The sequence below is a fragment of the Candida tropicalis genome (assembly GCF_000006335.3).
Source record: "Candida tropicalis MYA-3404 genomic scaffold supercont3.1, whole genome shotgun sequence".
Taxonomy (NCBI): domain Eukaryota; kingdom Fungi; phylum Ascomycota; class Pichiomycetes; order Serinales; family Debaryomycetaceae; genus Candida; species Candida tropicalis.
The window spans coordinates 1,755,454-1,771,958 of record NW_003020038.1 but is presented as its reverse complement, the minus strand read 5'-3'; the positions used below and the strand labels follow the sequence as shown (position 1 = coordinate 1,771,958).

General features: G+C 33.1%; 10 protein-coding genes across 10 annotated transcripts; 7 read left to right on the top strand and 3 right to left on the bottom strand. All coding sequences in view use genetic code 12, as the record gives it.

Annotated features, from left to right (window-relative positions):
* Nucleotides 1–64: 64 nt before the first annotated feature.
* Nucleotides 65–1,591, top strand: CTRG_00789 (glutamate--tRNA ligase; the record flags this gene model as incomplete). The annotated part of the gene is made up of 1 exon (XM_002545962.1): nt 65–1,591. One exon carries the CDS (start codon nt 65–67, stop codon nt 1,589–1,591), a length of 1,527 nt encoding a protein of 508 aa, XP_002546008.1.
* A 239-nt stretch (nt 1,592–1,830) lies between these two features.
* On the top strand, nt 1,831–2,799 carry CTRG_00788 (uncharacterized protein; the record flags this gene model as incomplete). Its single annotated transcript, XM_002545961.1, has 1 exon — nt 1,831–2,799. The coding sequence occupies one exon, from the start codon at nt 1,831–1,833 to the stop codon at nt 2,797–2,799; it is 969 nt and encodes a 322-aa protein (XP_002546007.1).
* A 474-nt stretch (nt 2,800–3,273) lies between these two features.
* Nucleotides 3,274–3,708, top strand: CTRG_00787 (uncharacterized protein; the record flags this gene model as incomplete). The annotated part of the gene is made up of 1 exon (XM_002545960.1): nt 3,274–3,708. One exon carries the CDS (start codon nt 3,274–3,276, stop codon nt 3,706–3,708), a length of 435 nt encoding a protein of 144 aa, XP_002546006.1.
* A 194-nt stretch (nt 3,709–3,902) lies between these two features.
* Nucleotides 3,903–4,715, bottom strand: SYN8 (syntaxin; the record flags this gene model as incomplete). Its single annotated transcript, XM_002545959.1, has 1 exon — nt 3,903–4,715. One exon carries the CDS (start codon nt 4,713–4,715, stop codon nt 3,903–3,905), a length of 813 nt encoding a protein of 270 aa, XP_002546005.1.
* A 406-nt stretch (nt 4,716–5,121) lies between these two features.
* On the top strand, nt 5,122–7,851 carry SYS3 (Sys3p; the record flags this gene model as incomplete). The annotated part of the gene is made up of 1 exon (XM_002545958.1): nt 5,122–7,851. The coding sequence occupies one exon, from the start codon at nt 5,122–5,124 to the stop codon at nt 7,849–7,851; it is 2,730 nt and encodes a 909-aa protein (XP_002546004.1).
* A 25-nt stretch (nt 7,852–7,876) lies between these two features.
* On the top strand, nt 7,877–8,815 carry CTRG_00784 (tRNA methyltransferase; the record flags this gene model as incomplete). Its single annotated transcript, XM_002545957.1, has 1 exon — nt 7,877–8,815. The coding sequence occupies one exon, from the start codon at nt 7,877–7,879 to the stop codon at nt 8,813–8,815; it is 939 nt and encodes a 312-aa protein (XP_002546003.1).
* Nucleotides 8,816–9,090: 275 nt separating this feature from the next.
* On the top strand, nt 9,091–10,827 carry DPS1-1 (aspartate--tRNA ligase; the record flags this gene model as incomplete). The annotated part of the gene is made up of 1 exon (XM_002545956.1): nt 9,091–10,827. The coding sequence occupies one exon, from the start codon at nt 9,091–9,093 to the stop codon at nt 10,825–10,827; it is 1,737 nt and encodes a 578-aa protein (XP_002546002.1).
* A 508-nt stretch (nt 10,828–11,335) lies between these two features.
* On the top strand, nt 11,336–12,493 carry CTRG_00782 (uncharacterized protein; the record flags this gene model as incomplete). Its single annotated transcript, XM_002545955.1, has 1 exon — nt 11,336–12,493. The coding sequence occupies one exon, from the start codon at nt 11,336–11,338 to the stop codon at nt 12,491–12,493; it is 1,158 nt and encodes a 385-aa protein (XP_002546001.1).
* Nucleotides 12,494–13,176: 683 nt separating this feature from the next.
* Nucleotides 13,177–15,513, bottom strand: CTRG_00781 (ribonuclease P/MRP protein subunit; the record flags this gene model as incomplete). The annotated part of the gene is made up of 1 exon (XM_002545954.1): nt 13,177–15,513. The coding sequence occupies one exon, from the start codon at nt 15,511–15,513 to the stop codon at nt 13,177–13,179; it is 2,337 nt and encodes a 778-aa protein (XP_002546000.1).
* A 186-nt stretch (nt 15,514–15,699) lies between these two features.
* SSU72 (RNA polymerase II subunit A C-terminal domain phosphatase) lies at nt 15,700–16,380 on the bottom strand (the record flags this gene model as incomplete). The annotated part of the gene is made up of 1 exon (XM_002545953.1): nt 15,700–16,380. One exon carries the CDS (start codon nt 16,378–16,380, stop codon nt 15,700–15,702), a length of 681 nt encoding a protein of 226 aa, XP_002545999.1.
* Between the last annotated feature and the right edge of the window lie 125 nt (nt 16,381–16,505).

The following is a 16,505-nucleotide window of genomic DNA, read 5'->3' as shown; positions in this document are numbered from 1 at the left end:
TCCTTTTTTCTTATTTTTCAAAACGTACGAATCTTCAATAACTCAATCATTTCTCCAATATTTTATGAAACAACTAGTACGCTTTGTTAGAAACTATTCACATAATCTGTCTCTATTGAAGAGTTCTTTAGCAGAACTATCGAAACAAACTAGATCAGAGTCTAATCAACCCACGGCACCAGTCAGAACAAGATTTGCACCATCACCAACTGGTTTTCTTCATCTTGGATCGTTAAGAACAGCTTTATACAATTACTTATTAGCCAAAAGCACCGGCGGAACATTTATCTTACGAATTGAAGATACCGATCGAACAAGGTTAGTCGAAGGAGCAGAGCAGAATATTTTTGACACACTTAAATGGTGCAAATTAAAGGTCGACGAAGGTCCACAAGAAGGAGGTGCGTTTGGTCCGTACCGACAGTCTGACAGAAAAGACATCTATAAGAAATTTGCAGATGAGTTGTTGGATAAAGGATTGGCTTATAAATGTTACTGCTCCAAAGAAAGATTAATAGACTTGCGTGAATCAGCCCAGAAATTGAAACCACCTACAAATGTTACCTATGACAGGAAATGTCTTGGGGCTAATCAGTCTGAAGAACTACCATATGTTATCAGATTTAAATCACCAGATAAATATCCACCATTTAGGGATCTTTTGCATGGCCAACTCAACTTACAACCACAGTATAATGAAAAGGATAGAAGATACGACGATTTTGTTATTGTGAAAAACGATGGTATGCCGACATATCATTTTGCTAATGTTGTTGATGATCATTTGATGAAAATCACCCATGTTGTTCGAGGAGAGGAGTGGTTACCTTCTACACCAAAACATATCGCCATGTATCGTGCATTCGACTGGGAACCACCACAATACATTCACATTCCATTACTTACTTCTTTGAAAGATAAAAAATTATCAAAAAGAAGTGGTGACTTGAACATTTTAAAATTGAAAGATGAAGGCATTTTGCCAGAGGCATTAATCAATTTTGTTGCTTTGTTTGGATGGGCGCCAGTTCGAGAAAACGGAGAGAAATTTAATGAGTTTATGAGTTTAGATGAAATAACCAATTTATTCTCAGTCGATCAATTAACCAAAGGGAATGCTAAAGTCAATGATCTGAAATTATACCATTTCAATAAACTTCATTTGACTAAGAAATTAGAAGACCCAAAGGAGTTGGATCAAATTGTTGAAGCGTACTATCCACATTTCCATGAATTCAGCAGCCAGTCCAAAGAATACTTGTATAAATTATTGAAGTACATTGGTCATAATATTACTACTATCAATGAAATTGAATCAGATCATATGTATCTTTTTCAAGAGGTTGATTATTCCAAGGTTAAGGTACCAAATGATAAAACTAGGTACATTATAGAATATGCATTAGCCAATGGATATGAAGAGACATTGACCAATTTGAGTAAAAATGGTGTTCCAAAAAAGAATATCTTTATGAGTTTAAGGTTTGCTTTGAGTGGTGGTAAATCAGGGTTGTCAATTCCACATTTTATCGATTTGATGGGAGAACAAGAATTTAGGAGAAGATTAAACAAAGCATTGGATTCATTGTAAATAGAAACACGTGTATATATTTTTTTTTATATTGAAACTCATAGAAACTGACCGAATATTATAGAACAGTTTTTCTTAGTTTTAGCGTTAACTCTAAAGGAGGTAGCGCTCAAATTTTCTTTGATCATTTCCTTTCCGAGTGTATAAACAGCAAGTAATATTTAACGCGGGATTTGCCATCGATTCAGTTATCCTTTTCAGGTTTTTTTTTTTCCACTTATAAACTATATCACCTAGAAATGTCCAATAAGAAAGACGAAGAATTATCCAAGCCAGATAAAATTGATAAAGACAATTATACTGAAAGTCTCGATAAGATTTTAACTAACTTAGGCTCATTATCATCTTCTATTTATGAAATTTCGAAACATATCGGGGATGATTTAAATGAGAAAGCAAAAGACTTGACTCGTTCATTATTACTTAGAAATAAAGGTCATATTAAAGAAGATGACGAAGAGATCGCCTTTTGGAATTATCCATCTTTTTATCAAGAGAGAAGTAATTATGACGCTGAGGTAAGCACACACCCAATTTTTGGTGAATTATGGAATGCTTTCCCATTGCAACAATTTGGAAACCTTACAGGTAGCTTCAAGAATGGCTCAACTCCGTTTGGTTACTATTCTTATAAGGGCCCATCAATTCGTTATTATAACGAATGCTTGAATAAGGACGGGAAATCTGTTTGGGATGACCAAGGTTATTGGAGATGTCTTTTTCCAAACAGTGAAGTTCCAGTAGAGTTGTTAAACTTTAAGAACAAGTACTTGAGTGGTGATATTTTGACCAAAGAGGATTTTTATAATGCAATGAAGGAGAATACTAACTCGAATGTTACAGGAACTTACGATTTGAAGGACAAAGGAAAATTTTTTGATTCTTACGACAACTACTTGAAATGGAAAAACCAACAGTATCAAGAACAATTGGAACAAAGAAAGAAGACTTTGGCTCAAAGAAAAGAGCAATTGCAACAGTTATCAGATAGTAAAGGAGAAGATTTCAGTAAGAATATTGTTAGTACCCTGGTCAAGTCAAATACCTACACTGACTTGGACACCAACGAAGTAAAATATACTCAAGTTAAAACTGAATGTGACGGCGAAGGTAACTGTATTGTCACGAAAATAACTAAACTGAGACCAATTGATTCTTTGAAATGGACCAAGGAAGAAGAAGATGTAAAGAATGTTAAAATTGAGTAGCCACGTGTTGTTTGAGAGTAGCCATGTTAATAGTAAAACCAATATCTTGTGTTATCAGTATTTGTAAATATAAGTAAAAATATACAAAAAATAGCGTAATCAATCCATAGCTTGCTCTGTTTTGGTACACCCACCAAGCAATGGCGAAGATAAAGCTTTATTGAAAAATGGGTCAAACCAGAGCCGAACAGAAAAATAAAAAAAAAAAATCTTTGTTCTCCAATAGATAAATTACAGACTGTTTGAAGTAATCATACACAACCGAATAATACAGATCAAACTAAACATCTCCATCTTTACTACCAGTATATAATTTACTTCAGTCAATCACTGTCCATTCATCCACAAATTTATTTCTTATTTTCGATCACCTTGTTTTTTTTTTTTTTTGTTTTGATTTTTTTTTTTATAGCTTGCCACTTTTCTGGTTTAATTATCAAATTACATATCTAATACATAGTATTAACCACAGGAATGAATCCATTAAATAAGATCATATTTTTATCAGCATTTTTAGCTTCCGGATTTTTATTAATATTATTATCATGTGCCTTGTATAACAATTATCACACATTATGGGTTATATTAATTTTCCTTCTAGCTCCACTTCCAAATTTAATAACCAATTCAATAGAACTGGCAAGGGATTACAATTTCTTAACATTCAATGACTATGGAAATGGAAACGATTCGACCCAATCTCCATTACAAGAATTTGGAAAATATTTAACAGGATTCTTAATTGTTAGTGGGATTGCATTACCATTAACTTTTTTTCATTGCGGCTTGATTGAAATAGGAGCTACAATTATGAGTATAATCGGTGGTTTAATTGTCTACAGTGATATTATTATTTTCATTTGGTTTTTCAATAGTGAAGAGGAGGAACATGATGAGTTTAATTTTTAGTTTAAATAGAAGAAGGATACTCTTGAAAGAATACCACCGTCGCAATAAATACACACATGAAGATACTCGACACAAGAAAGATAATCGAATCGAAGAATGCCATAACTAAAACGATCTATCAAATTGTAAACAGTTTATATAATCAGAATATAAGAATATATATAAAATATAACCAACCAGGAGTTGTCACTAAATTAGTTGAGCACCACCAATAATAAGATCAAAATAATCGATAGTGTACAGATGGTGACGAGGCTGCCGTTTTCTCTCATGAGATTTCTAAAAGTTCTTATCCTTCGATTAGCAAGATCTAATCGACTTAATGATTGATCGACACCTTGTTCCAAATCATTCAATATTATTAATTGGTCATCTAATTCCTGGTTTATATCTTGACCCATGCTAAATTGACGTGAGATCAGTTGGTGCAAAGTATCCAAATCTTGATCTTGCCTCATCATAGTCTGTTGATGCTGAGCAAACATTTGATGATTCGAGAGCTCCTCTGAAGATTCCTGTTCATCAGGATCGTCTTTATATGGTTTAAATACGTGTCGTGTACCCATTAACTCACTTGCATCATTATCATCAGGTGTATCTTTGAAACGTACTGATTTATGAACATTATTAAACGGAATGTCACCATTTTTTGACATTGTCGTCGTCGTTGTTACCGATCGAGTGAATGAATATTTGAATTCGGATACATCGAGGTTTGAGTCCTCCGAAAGTTCATCGTATATACTGTTATACTTCAGAACCAATTCTTCAAGTTCAGATCCGATATTTTCCTTTTCATCAGAGTTAATATCATCATCTATATCTTTGGTAACAAATTTAAAATACTTGACGGTCTTCAGTAATAAACTTATCAATTCAAAGTTATCATTTTTTGAGGGTGTCAAATCCAAATCATAAATATTATTTCTTTCCTCAAGTAAACTTTCTAACTCTTCTAGGTTAAATCGGATTTTTGATATCGTTAGCCTTGTATCGTTTGATGTCATGTGAAGGAAGTTGATATAGATATTGTGTTATTAATAATGGGTAAATCTGCAAAAAATAGATGAATACTCAAACAGAAAGAGAAAAAGAAATGGCAATCAGTTTTTCTTTGGGTGTACAATTTATTAAGGTTATTCTAATCGACTATGTTGAAATCTTTGGCCATCGTACACGACTTCCAGAATTGATTCGTTTGTGTGTCGCCTCTTTGAGCCGACAAATTTTATGGCGAGTCCTTGCTATTCTGTTCTCGTTATTGACAGATCAAACATTTTTAGTTTTCATTTTTTTGTTTTTCTTTTTTTTTAATTTTTTGTATTTCTTTGAGATTATCAATTCCGTTGATAAAGATAACTTATAAGATTGACAATTGTGAAGTCATACTGGCATTACTCATAACATCCATTAATGTTTTCAAAGCTTAAGAACTTTTCAGAGGATGTGTTAAATAATTTGTCAGACCCAACACAGAATCCACAATCAACTAGGCAAAACGAATCTTACACTCAATTAGAAAGAAGTGCCAAAATATTAGCCACAGAGACACCAGACGCATCACAATTGACACAACCAAAGGACGAAGATATGTCAGAAACAGCATCTTCTGCTGAACCTGAATCAAAAGTAACCACCCCAGTGCCAACACCAGGTCCTGAATCCACTTCGAAAGAAACTACCCCAGCACCATCGAGTGGCACGACTTCTTCTGGAGAAGTAACCACTAATACTACTCTGAGAAGAAGCACTGACACTGAAAATGATAACCTTCCACAACCTATTAGATCCAAGTTGAAAAAATTTGCAAAGTATGAAGAAAAATATCCCGTTTTGTTAGATGCTTATAAAGTGGAAAAGAAGAAGAATGAGATAATTAAAGTATTCGAGAAACTTTTACAGGAAAATACCCCTATAAGTTCGATTTCAGAAGGAAGAGCATTGGTAGAGTATTTAGAAGGTTTGAATGAAAAGACAAAGATGTTGAATACTGAGATCAGGAAATTGACCAAAGATAATAATAGCATGAGTTTTAAAATTATCAAATTAGAAGAGAGCAACAAAGATATGACTAACGATCTTAAGGAGTTGCAAAAAGTGAAGAAGGAAAATGACGTATTAGTGAAGAAACTCGATGGAATGAGTGATGAGTTGGAAAAGATCAATAACACTAATGATAAATTGAATCAAGACATCGACGAGAAAAGCAATAAATTGAATACTTTGAACCAAGAGGTTAAAGAGAAGACATCTGAAATTAGTAAATTAAAGTCTGAATTAACCGACAAAGAACGTGAAATTGCTTTATTGAAAGAAACGCGACCAGCTGAAGTTGAAACTACAGAACCTGAAGCTGAAGATACTGCCGAGTCCAAGAGTGAATCAAATGAAATAAAAGACACTGAAAAAGAATCAATACCTGATGTCAACGAAGTCTCACTTCCATCTACGGACTCTACAATTTCAGAATTGAAGAATCAGTTGTCAGACAAAGAAAATGAAGTTCAAGAATTAAGTGGAAAAATATCCACCTTAAGAGAAGAACTACAGGACAAGAAGGACGAAATTGAAGACTTAAGGGACCTGGTCAAAGATATCGGTAACGAATTAGTCACTTATAAAACCGAGTTGAAAGAATTGAAGGAAAAGGAGCAATCCAATACTTCAGTAAGTTCTGCCACCGAATTGGAGTCGTTAACGTTGAAAGTCAAGAATTTGGAATCCAAATTTAGCTCCAAGTCCAAAGAGAACAAAGATTTACAAGAAAAATTAAAATCTGCTATCCAAAAGTCAGAAGAAAATGATGCTGTCAGCAAGAAATCAGAGGATCAACTTCGAAAACAAATTCAAGGGTTGAACAAGAAATTAAAGACCACAGAAGAAAAACTAGATTCCAAAACAAAAGAACTTGATAACATACTCGAGGAGAAATCAAAATTAGACAAGAGAATTAGTGAACTTTCCAAGTTTAAAACCAATGATTCCGCATTGAAATTGGAGATTGCTTCTTTGAAAACTACTATAACCCATAAGGATAATAATATCAATGATTTGAAAGGTAAAATTGAAGAATTACAATCTTCTGGAAAGACATTGACTGCAAAAATTGATCAGTTAACAAAGAGTAATAATGATATGCAATCCAACTCTATGTCCTTGTTGAAGGACAAAAATGAATTATTAACTAAACAAGAAGTATTGATGGATAATTCGAAATCATTAAACGCACAATTGACCAAATTACAACAAGAGAAACAACAGGTATTGAATGACTTAGAAAAGACAAAGACTAAGTTGGATAATGTTCTTGCAGACAAATCCAATTCTGCTAATGATATATTATCGTATAAGAAACAGCACGAAGAAATTATGATGAAGTCAAAAGAATACAGTTTGCGCATTGAGAGCTTAGAAGATGACTTAACTGAGGCAAGAAACATGTTGCAAGAAAGAACAAGAGAAACATCGAACATGAGAAGATTGTTGATTGATGCTGAAGAGATGTTAAAACAACAAAAACAAGAGTCGAAGGTCGAGATTGCAAGTATCTTGGATGACAAGAATGAACTAGAAAGATCAAATGTATCTATTGTCAAAAGAAAACAACGCGAAATTGATGAATTGAAAGAACTGATTCAGGACTATAAAGTAAAGATAGAAAACTTAGAGAGTAAATTATCTGTTTTGCAGACTGGTACACAAGCATCTAAGGACATAGATACGGATGACCAAAATGAAATGGCTAAAGAGATGACCTCGACAATTGATACATTAAGAACCGCATTAAACAATTCCAGCATCAAGATAAAGGAACTTGAAACTTATAATAGCAACTTGAAGAAATTAAATGAAGATAATACCTTAAGATTCGAAAGATTGTCCAAAAACTTCAAGATGTTAAATCAACAGTATATGATCATGAAAGATAGAAAGAATTCCTTGACAACATCACATGAAGAAGTCAAACATGAAGTTTCTCCAGAAAAGAAGGAAGAACAAGCTATGAATATTGCATATTTAAAGAATGTTTTGTTAGGCTTTTTCCAACACAAGGAACAACGTGAACAATTATTACCAGTTTTGAAAACAATTTTCCAGTTCAACAAAGAAGACGAAGAAAAATTCTTAATGGCATTGAAGTAAGGAGAATGTATATAGAATATATAAAATGTATATCCTCATTAGGATTTGCGTTAATGAGAAAGACAAAAATTATTTGTGCAACAATTTTTTTTTTTTCAGTTCTTCTCTTATTTTTATCATCATCATCATCATCACCACCACCACCTCTATGCAAAACTCATTTGATCAAAAGAAAAAGAGTATTCTACTGGAGATTTCAACCAATGGTCCAGATAACTTGGATGCTTCACCAAAGGGTACCATCGATGAATTTTGTATTCCTATCATCAATGTCATAAATTCACACAAGGATATGGTTACCACCTCATCATGTTCTGGAAGAGTATCTGTTTTTCTTGAAGGTGTTAAAGCAGCAGATTCTACTTCTATTGTGTCAAAAGGTAATCATGGTCATTGGTTATTTGTTACTCATGATCCAAAAGATTTAGATGATTGGTATAATTCTATCCCATTCAAGTATGATCAACACAAGTTTCCTACTGATTCTACTTCGAGAAGTATATTATACAAGTTTGAAGCATTAATCTTACACGTAAAGTGTCGAGATGAAGAAACAGCACAAAAATTATATATTTTGGCGATGAACAATGGATTTAGAGAATCAGGTATTGGTAATAATTTTAATGTTGCTATTAGAATCAGTATAAAGTTAGATATTCCAATTGGTTTCCAAGATCTCGGAAGTGATGATTTGAATTGTTTTGTAAATAAGGAATACTTGAAGTATATTACTGAGATTTCTCATGATAGATTTAGAGAGAATTTCAAAAAACTTGATCAATTACAAGTTTCCATTGAAAACATGATAAAGGAAGATGCTAGCGGTAAAGCTGCTTTGTCAAGTAAAAAGAAATACAAGTACACTGAGACAAAAGAAGAAAGAAGAGAACGTATGATTAAAGAAGGATTAGAAAGACAACAAAAACTTAAAGAAGCCAAAGAGTTAGAACAGCAAAATCAATAACTCAGTATATAGATACATAGAGTAAATAGTCATTTCACCAGACACCTCATAATAATTTACTGATGATTCATTGTACTATACTTCTGGTTTAATACTTCTTTCTCTCTTTTCCCTTTAGATGAGTCGCTTTTTCTGTATGGTGACGCTCAGGTTTTGTTCCCCTTGCTCCTTACCACTAAAAGAACAGAAAAAAAAAATTTTCATTTTCATTATTTTCAGATTTTGTATACCAAAGAACCTTTCTCTTTTAATCTATCTAGTTCCACGTTCTAACTATGTCAGTTGAAAAGAAATTAGACGATTTGTCTATCCAAGAAAACCCAGCAGCACCAATTGCTAAAGAAGCAGCACCAGCCACCACCGAAACTACCAAGAAACCAGCAGAAGGTGAAGAAGTCATTTTGGGTGAAGATGGTCAACCATTATCCAAGAAAGCCTTGAAGAAATTATTGAAGGAAAAGGAAAAGGCTGCCAAGAAAGCCGAAAGAGAAGCCCAATTAGCTAAAGAAAAAGCTGCTAGAGAAGCTGAAGCTGCCAATGATCCAGCTAAAGAAAATTATGGTAAATTACCACTTATAAACTCCTCTTCAAGAAATGCTGATGAAAAACGTATTCAAATTAAAGATTTATCTACTGCCAATGATGGTGACAATGTTATTTTCAGAGCCAGAGTTCACAAAACCAGACAACAAGGTGCCACTATGGTTTTCTTGACCTTGAGACAACAAACTGATTTGATTCAAGCTTTGTTGAAAACCAACAAGGATACCGATTCCCATGCTGTTTCTAAACAAATGGTCAAATGGACTGGATCTATCAACTTAGAATCTATCGTTTTGGTTGAAGGTAAAGTTGCCAAGGTTGAAGAAAAGATTAAATCTGCCACTGTCCAAGATGTCGAAATCCACATTTCTAAAATCTACACCATTCAAGAAACTCCTGAACAATTACCATTGTTGATTGAAGATGCTTCCAGAACTGAACAAGAAGCTGAAGAATTAGGTTTACCAGGTGTTAACTTGGATACCAGATTAGATGCCAGAGTTATTGACTTGAGAACTCCAACTAACCAAGCCATTTTCAAGATTCAATCCGGTGTTTGTCAATTATTTAGAGAATTCTTAATCAAGAAGAACTTTACTGAAATCCACACTCCAAAGATCATTGCTGCTGCTTCCGAAGGTGGATCTAACGTTTTCCAAATTAACTACTTTAAAGGTTCTGCTTTCTTGGCCCAATCTCCACAATTGTACAAACAACAATTAATTGCTGCTGATTTTGAAAAAGTTTTTGAAATCGCCCCAGTTTTCAGAGCTGAAAACTCCAACACCCACCGTCACATGACCGAATTCACTGGTTTAGATTTGGAAATGGCATTTGAACAACATTACGACGAAGTATTGGAAGTTTTGGAAGAATTGTTTGTTTTCATCTTTACTGAATTGAAGACTAGATTCAGCAAGGAAATTGCTGCTGTCAGAAGACAATTCCCAGTTGAAGAATTCAAGATTCCAAAGGATGGTAAAATGGTTAAATTGCATTTCAAAGAAGGTATTGCCATGTTGAGAGAAGCTGGTAAAGACGTTGATGATTTCGAAGATTTGTCTACTGAAAATGAAAAATTGTTGGGTAAATTGGTTCGTGAAAAATACGATACTGATTTCTACATTTTAGATAAATTCCCACTTGCTGTTAGACCATTCTACACCATGCCAGATGCCGAAGATCCAAGATACTCCAACTCTTATGATTTCTTTATGAGAGGTGAAGAAATCTTGTCTGGTGCTCAACGTATTCATGACCCAGAATTATTAAAAGAAAGAATCAGAGCCCATGAAGTCAACCCAGATGTTCCAGGTTTGAGTGATTATGTTGATGCCTTCACTTACGGTTGTCCACCTCATGCTGGTGGTGGTATTGGTTTAGAAAGAGTTGTCATGTTCTTCTTAGACTTGAAAAACATCCGTCGTGCTTCCTTATTCCCAAGAGATCCAAAACGTTTAACTCCATAGATTCAAACAATAAGTTGTTTCTTTCTTAATAATGTACAGTTGTTATTAGTTTATGTATATTCTATTCTTATAATTTTGTTAATTGCATTACTCTTACTTGTGTATCATTTATACTTAAACTTTTGGCGATCTGATGTCGTTCTAACCTGATACATGGGGCTGGGTTGCTAAATAAGAAACAAGATTTTACACGAAACAGTATGGTGAATAAATGACGGAGTGACGAAAACAAAAAAAGAAAATATTGTTGCGCGCGCCCAAGAAGAAGGAAGAAGAAGAAAATCACACAGAGATTGAACCGACAGTGACGGCTCCAAACAAATTTTCAAAATCTACACTCACTCATATAATATTGATACAGTATTGCTCCCAACTTTTTTTTTTTTCTTTCTCTCTCTTTTCATTCTGACGTTATCATTTTTTGTTTTTTTTTCATATTTTTCATAAGCCACATTCATTAATAACACCACCACTGCCACTACTACTATAGATAACAGATTGACACATCATGGAAGCAACTCTTATACCAAACCCAAGAGATACAAATGCCACTATCTTATTGATGGGATTACGAAGAAGTGGTAAGTCTTCCATTTGTAAAGTTGTTTTCCACAATATGCAACCATACGATACATTATATTTAGAAAGTACATCCAAACCTACGACAGAACAATTTTCATCATTAATTGATTTATCAGTTATGGAATTACCAGGGCAATTAAACTATTTCGAACCGAATTATGATTCTGAACGATTATTTTCATCAGTTGGTGCTTTAGTTTATGTTATTGATTCTCAAGATGAATATTTGAATGCGATTACTAATTTACTGATGATTATTGATTATGCATACAAGGTGAATCCAAATATAAACATCGAAGTGTTGATTCATAAAATTGATGGATTGAGTGAAGATTATCGTATTGATGCTCAAAGAGATATAATGCAAAGAACAGGGGATGAGTTGTTGGACTTGGGAGTTGAAGGTGTTGAATTGAGTTTCTATTTGACTTCTATTTTTAATCATTCCATTTATGAAGCATTCTCTAGAATTGTTCAGAAATTAATTCCAGAATTGCCATCATTAGAGAACATGCTTGATAATTTGGTGGAACATTCTTCTATTGATAAAGTGTTTTTATTTGATGTTAATTCAAAGATATACGTTGCCACGGATTCATCTCCAGTTGATATACAAACATATGAAGTTTGTGCTGAGTTTATTGATATAACTATTGATTTGGACGATTTGTATGTCGAAAATGACAAAAATAAGAATGAAAGTAATGGAAATAATAATAGTACCAATCATAAGCATGTTAGAAATGCTCCGACTGAATTGAAATCCATAAGTCATTTATCTAATGGATCAGTACTATATTTGAAAGAAATGATTCGTGGTTTGGCCTTAGTCGCATTAATACGGAGTGATGAAAGAAAAGGAATGAATGGTGTTGAAGAAGAGGCTCATGGTATGGTTGAAACCATTGAAGAGATTGATCAAGATCAGGAATCCAATCAAGAGAAATCATTGACCATTATTGATTATAATGTCAGTTTATTCAAAGAGTCTTTAATGAAGATATGGAAGCACTCGAAATTGGTTCAAGCCGACCAAGACGTTCCACACCATCAACAAGACAACCCACATTCATTTCACGAGTAATTAATGAAGTAGTTGTTGCATACCCTACTAGCATGTGTACTCATAATAGAGATTGTAATATTTACATCCATATTCTTTTCTTTTTAAAATATTGAAATCGAATTGACTTAACAATACCTTAAAAAAATAATATAAAGATGTAGAACTCTTCTTTTTCTTCATAAATACCTATCTTAAACTTCAAAGAAGTTAATCGATATTAACAAAAAATGATAAATCAAAAATTAAAAGACCCACACTTTCTAACCATCATCCTCATCCAAGAAAATTTCAAAGAAGTAAAGAATCAACCTCAAAAGAAGTTTCATCCCACCCCAAAGAAACCACCCTTCAGAAGAATCAGGCCGTAAATGAAAGTTGGCGTTATTAGATAAAACATCCCAATGACGCAATGTGCAATGTCGAAAGTGAATGCTATGTTATCATAACAACGATTACAAGACTTCTTGATCTCCTGTAATTTCTCTAGGTAAGTATGAAGAAGAAAAAAGAAGAAAGGGGAAAAAAAATATTTTAAAAAAAAATTTGATACCTTCCAGGTGTATTTATACTCGAGTAGAAATTTTTCTTTTTTTTTCTTCATCTCACAATTACGGTCGTGTTAAATACCAATTTGAGTATAAGTACACGAACAAGTTGTGTAAAGTTTCAAAAATATTTGCAATTGTATTGATACACATTCTCTATAACTTTGTGAACTTAACTACATATGATTTTGATTTACCTGGATTTCTAACATATAACTTGGAAATATCCTTACCAACTAACCATTCTTGAGCAATGATACAACCCACACCAGTACATTTACCAATATTCAAGTTCATACTTCCAGTAGTAACAAACCCAACACAAGTAAAATCATCACCATCTGGTGTTGAGTATATTCTAGCATTATCTTCAATTGTACCATCATTTAAAATTGCAAGACTTATTGGAATAACTGGTAGTTTTGTATGTACGACATTGGCAAATGGTTTGATTTCATATTTGTTGTCATAAAATGCACGATGGAATTCATTCTTCTTGTCATATAATTCAACTATTGGTTCTGTCTTATTCTCCACTTCGCTCTCTAAAGCCTTAACCGATTGAATCACATCATGTAAAGATTTAATTTCTCTATCAGGCCCGTTATAGCTAGCAAAAGTTGCTTCAATATTTTCTGCAGTCTTGCCATCTACACCAGCAAATTTGGAAACGTACTTTAAGTTTCTTAAAGTGTGCCAATCACACTTATTACCGGAGAATATTTTTGACACATTATGTTCTGATTGATCAACCGAGACTTGACTTTTTGGTAATTTATCATTCTTGAGTTTGTTTGCCTCGCCCACCAATTCATTAATTGCCCAACCATCAAACAACCATGGATAATCTTCGGGGAAGCTCAACTTATGATTTTCAAACTGGAATTGTATCATTTGTTTTGAACCTCCTGGCTTGACATCAGTGACTTTAGTAAGTTGAATCCAAAAGGGAACCACCCAATACCACGGAAGGACAAACACCCATCTTTGTGTATCTATTTTCGACAATACTACTGGAATCTGACTATGAGAAATTTCATTCGGTTTTTTATCTGGATTGGCATAGAACTTACCTAACTGTTTAATCAGCAATTGCTTATCATAAGATGCAGTTCTACCTTCGACGCTGAACAATTTGTTTACAACATCATTGTCAACGTTGGAATTGGAATTCAATGCAATTATTAAATCATAAATATTCTGGTCCTTGGAAGCTCTGAATGGAAATTTAGTAGGACGTTGCCAAATACGCGGGTCTTGTAAATTGAAAGTAAAAGTAGTACCTATTGGTATTAGATCACTGTCTTTAATCTCTGTCAAACTTGCCCACACGTCACGCATTTCAGGAGATAAATCAGTGAAATGAAATAATTTACTTAATGACCTTAAGCTCAAAGGTCCAGACATTTCAATAGATCCCAAAGAATATCTGCAATCATAAATATTAGCCCCTTCAATTTGTTGAATTTTATCTTTTAATGAATTAAATAATTTGACATATACCGATGGATATACTCTAACCAAGAGCGACCTTAATGTCTTATTCATGTATATGAATCCAGGACAAATTTGAACACCATCATTATAAATCATACCATTATATGACTTCTCGCCGTTTAATACTTTAGCCAGTACTTTCTTCTTCCCAATTAAAGAACTTGCAAGTTCGTCAAATGCATCTGTTCCATCATTACTTTCCGGTATTGTCACAGTTAAGGTGGAAAAATAACTTGTATCAAAACATACACTTTTAGATCTATTCCATCTATTCATTAATTTGAAACATTTTTGATTTGGAGAATAAGGAATTTGAAACCCGTACTTCTTAACCATATGAAATCTTTTAACATGCCAAATATGCGTAGGTATCCAAACAAATTCCTTTTGACGTTTTGAATATTTGATATTTCCTTTTGGTCTTGAACCTAATTTATTAATTCCAGTTAAATCTTTTGCACCTACTGAATTATTCAACTTTTGATATTCATGTGATTGACCTTCTTGTATTTTTTTGAATTCAGCTCGCAATTCTTTAAATTGTGCACGAATATTCAGTTTCTTAAATGATACATCCATAGGATCATAATTCAATTGTTTCATTTTTGAAGCAACTTTCAATAATCTACTTCTAAGCATCAATTTATATAATCTTCTTCCACGAGGTAATTTCTTGACTGGCAAACTTGAACTCATTTCTCTTTTGGCTTTAGATCTTAATCTTTTGGGAATACGTTTAACATTATGTGATGCTGCTCTTCTACGTAATATACGTGGCAATGCTTGAAATACACGTGTAGCAGCTGCATTTTTTGAATTTAATTGGGATTGCTCAAATGATTTGATCTCATAATCTCTAGATTGAATGAATTGATTTACATCAAGAACTTTTTGTTGTCGATCATATGATGGTTCTAAATTTTGACTTTTGATATTTCGACTATTGTATAATCTAGTCTTCTTCTTGTTGAATTGTCTTTTATTGATATCAGACATCTTCAATGTAGGGAAGTTTGATAAAGAATAGGAATGTTTGTATTCTTATTTTTTTTTTTCACAATTTTTTTTTCCAGTTTGCAAGTGTTTAGCGAAGAGGTTTCACCAACTACAGTACAATACAATTCATAAGCAGAAATTTATAATCTTTAAACTTTTTATTCATATGTATACATGTTATTAGTTTTAATAGTATGAAACACTATATAGAGTTGGCAAATGGACATGTTCCTTTTGCCATTCAGTCAATATACCCATCATTTGATCTTCTAAAATCAAATGCAGCTCATCTTCCACTTCATCACCTAGTTCCTGTTGTTTTTTCCTTTTGAAATCATGGATCATATTAACCAATTTCAATATACCTTTACCTCCCATGATAGCATTTTCATTATCATCTTTAATATCCACATTAATTATATGTACCAATCTTCTGATATCATCATGATCAGCTGCCTCTTTGTCATATTCTCTATGCATCAAATCTTCAATCACACTATCAAAACATCTCTCTTCACATGTTATAACTAAATCAAATTTACCCGATGTGGCATTATTGTGCCATTTTTCAGGTGCTTTCTTGACTTGCATGTTTCTGCTCAACATCAGAATCACACCATTGGTTTCATATAACTTTCGACAATCTTGACTAGTTAAATCATCATACATGTTCTTATATGGGGTTCCAAAATCATATACATTCGGTCTATCTATACTTGGACCAGGAAGTCTGACTTTAGTACCTGTACCAAATGAGTGAACATCATACCCAGCATCTTGTAATTGTTTATGAGATTCCATTGATCTATTATTGTTGGATGCACATACTGTACATATCTTGAGACTATCTTCAATACGTTTTGACATTGATGATTATAGGTGTAACTAATTCACAGAGGCAAATAAGAAGGAAAGTATTTCTTAAAATAAAATAAATAAATAAAAAAAAAAAAAACTATCACCAAAACAGGACGAGGAAAAAAAAAAATATA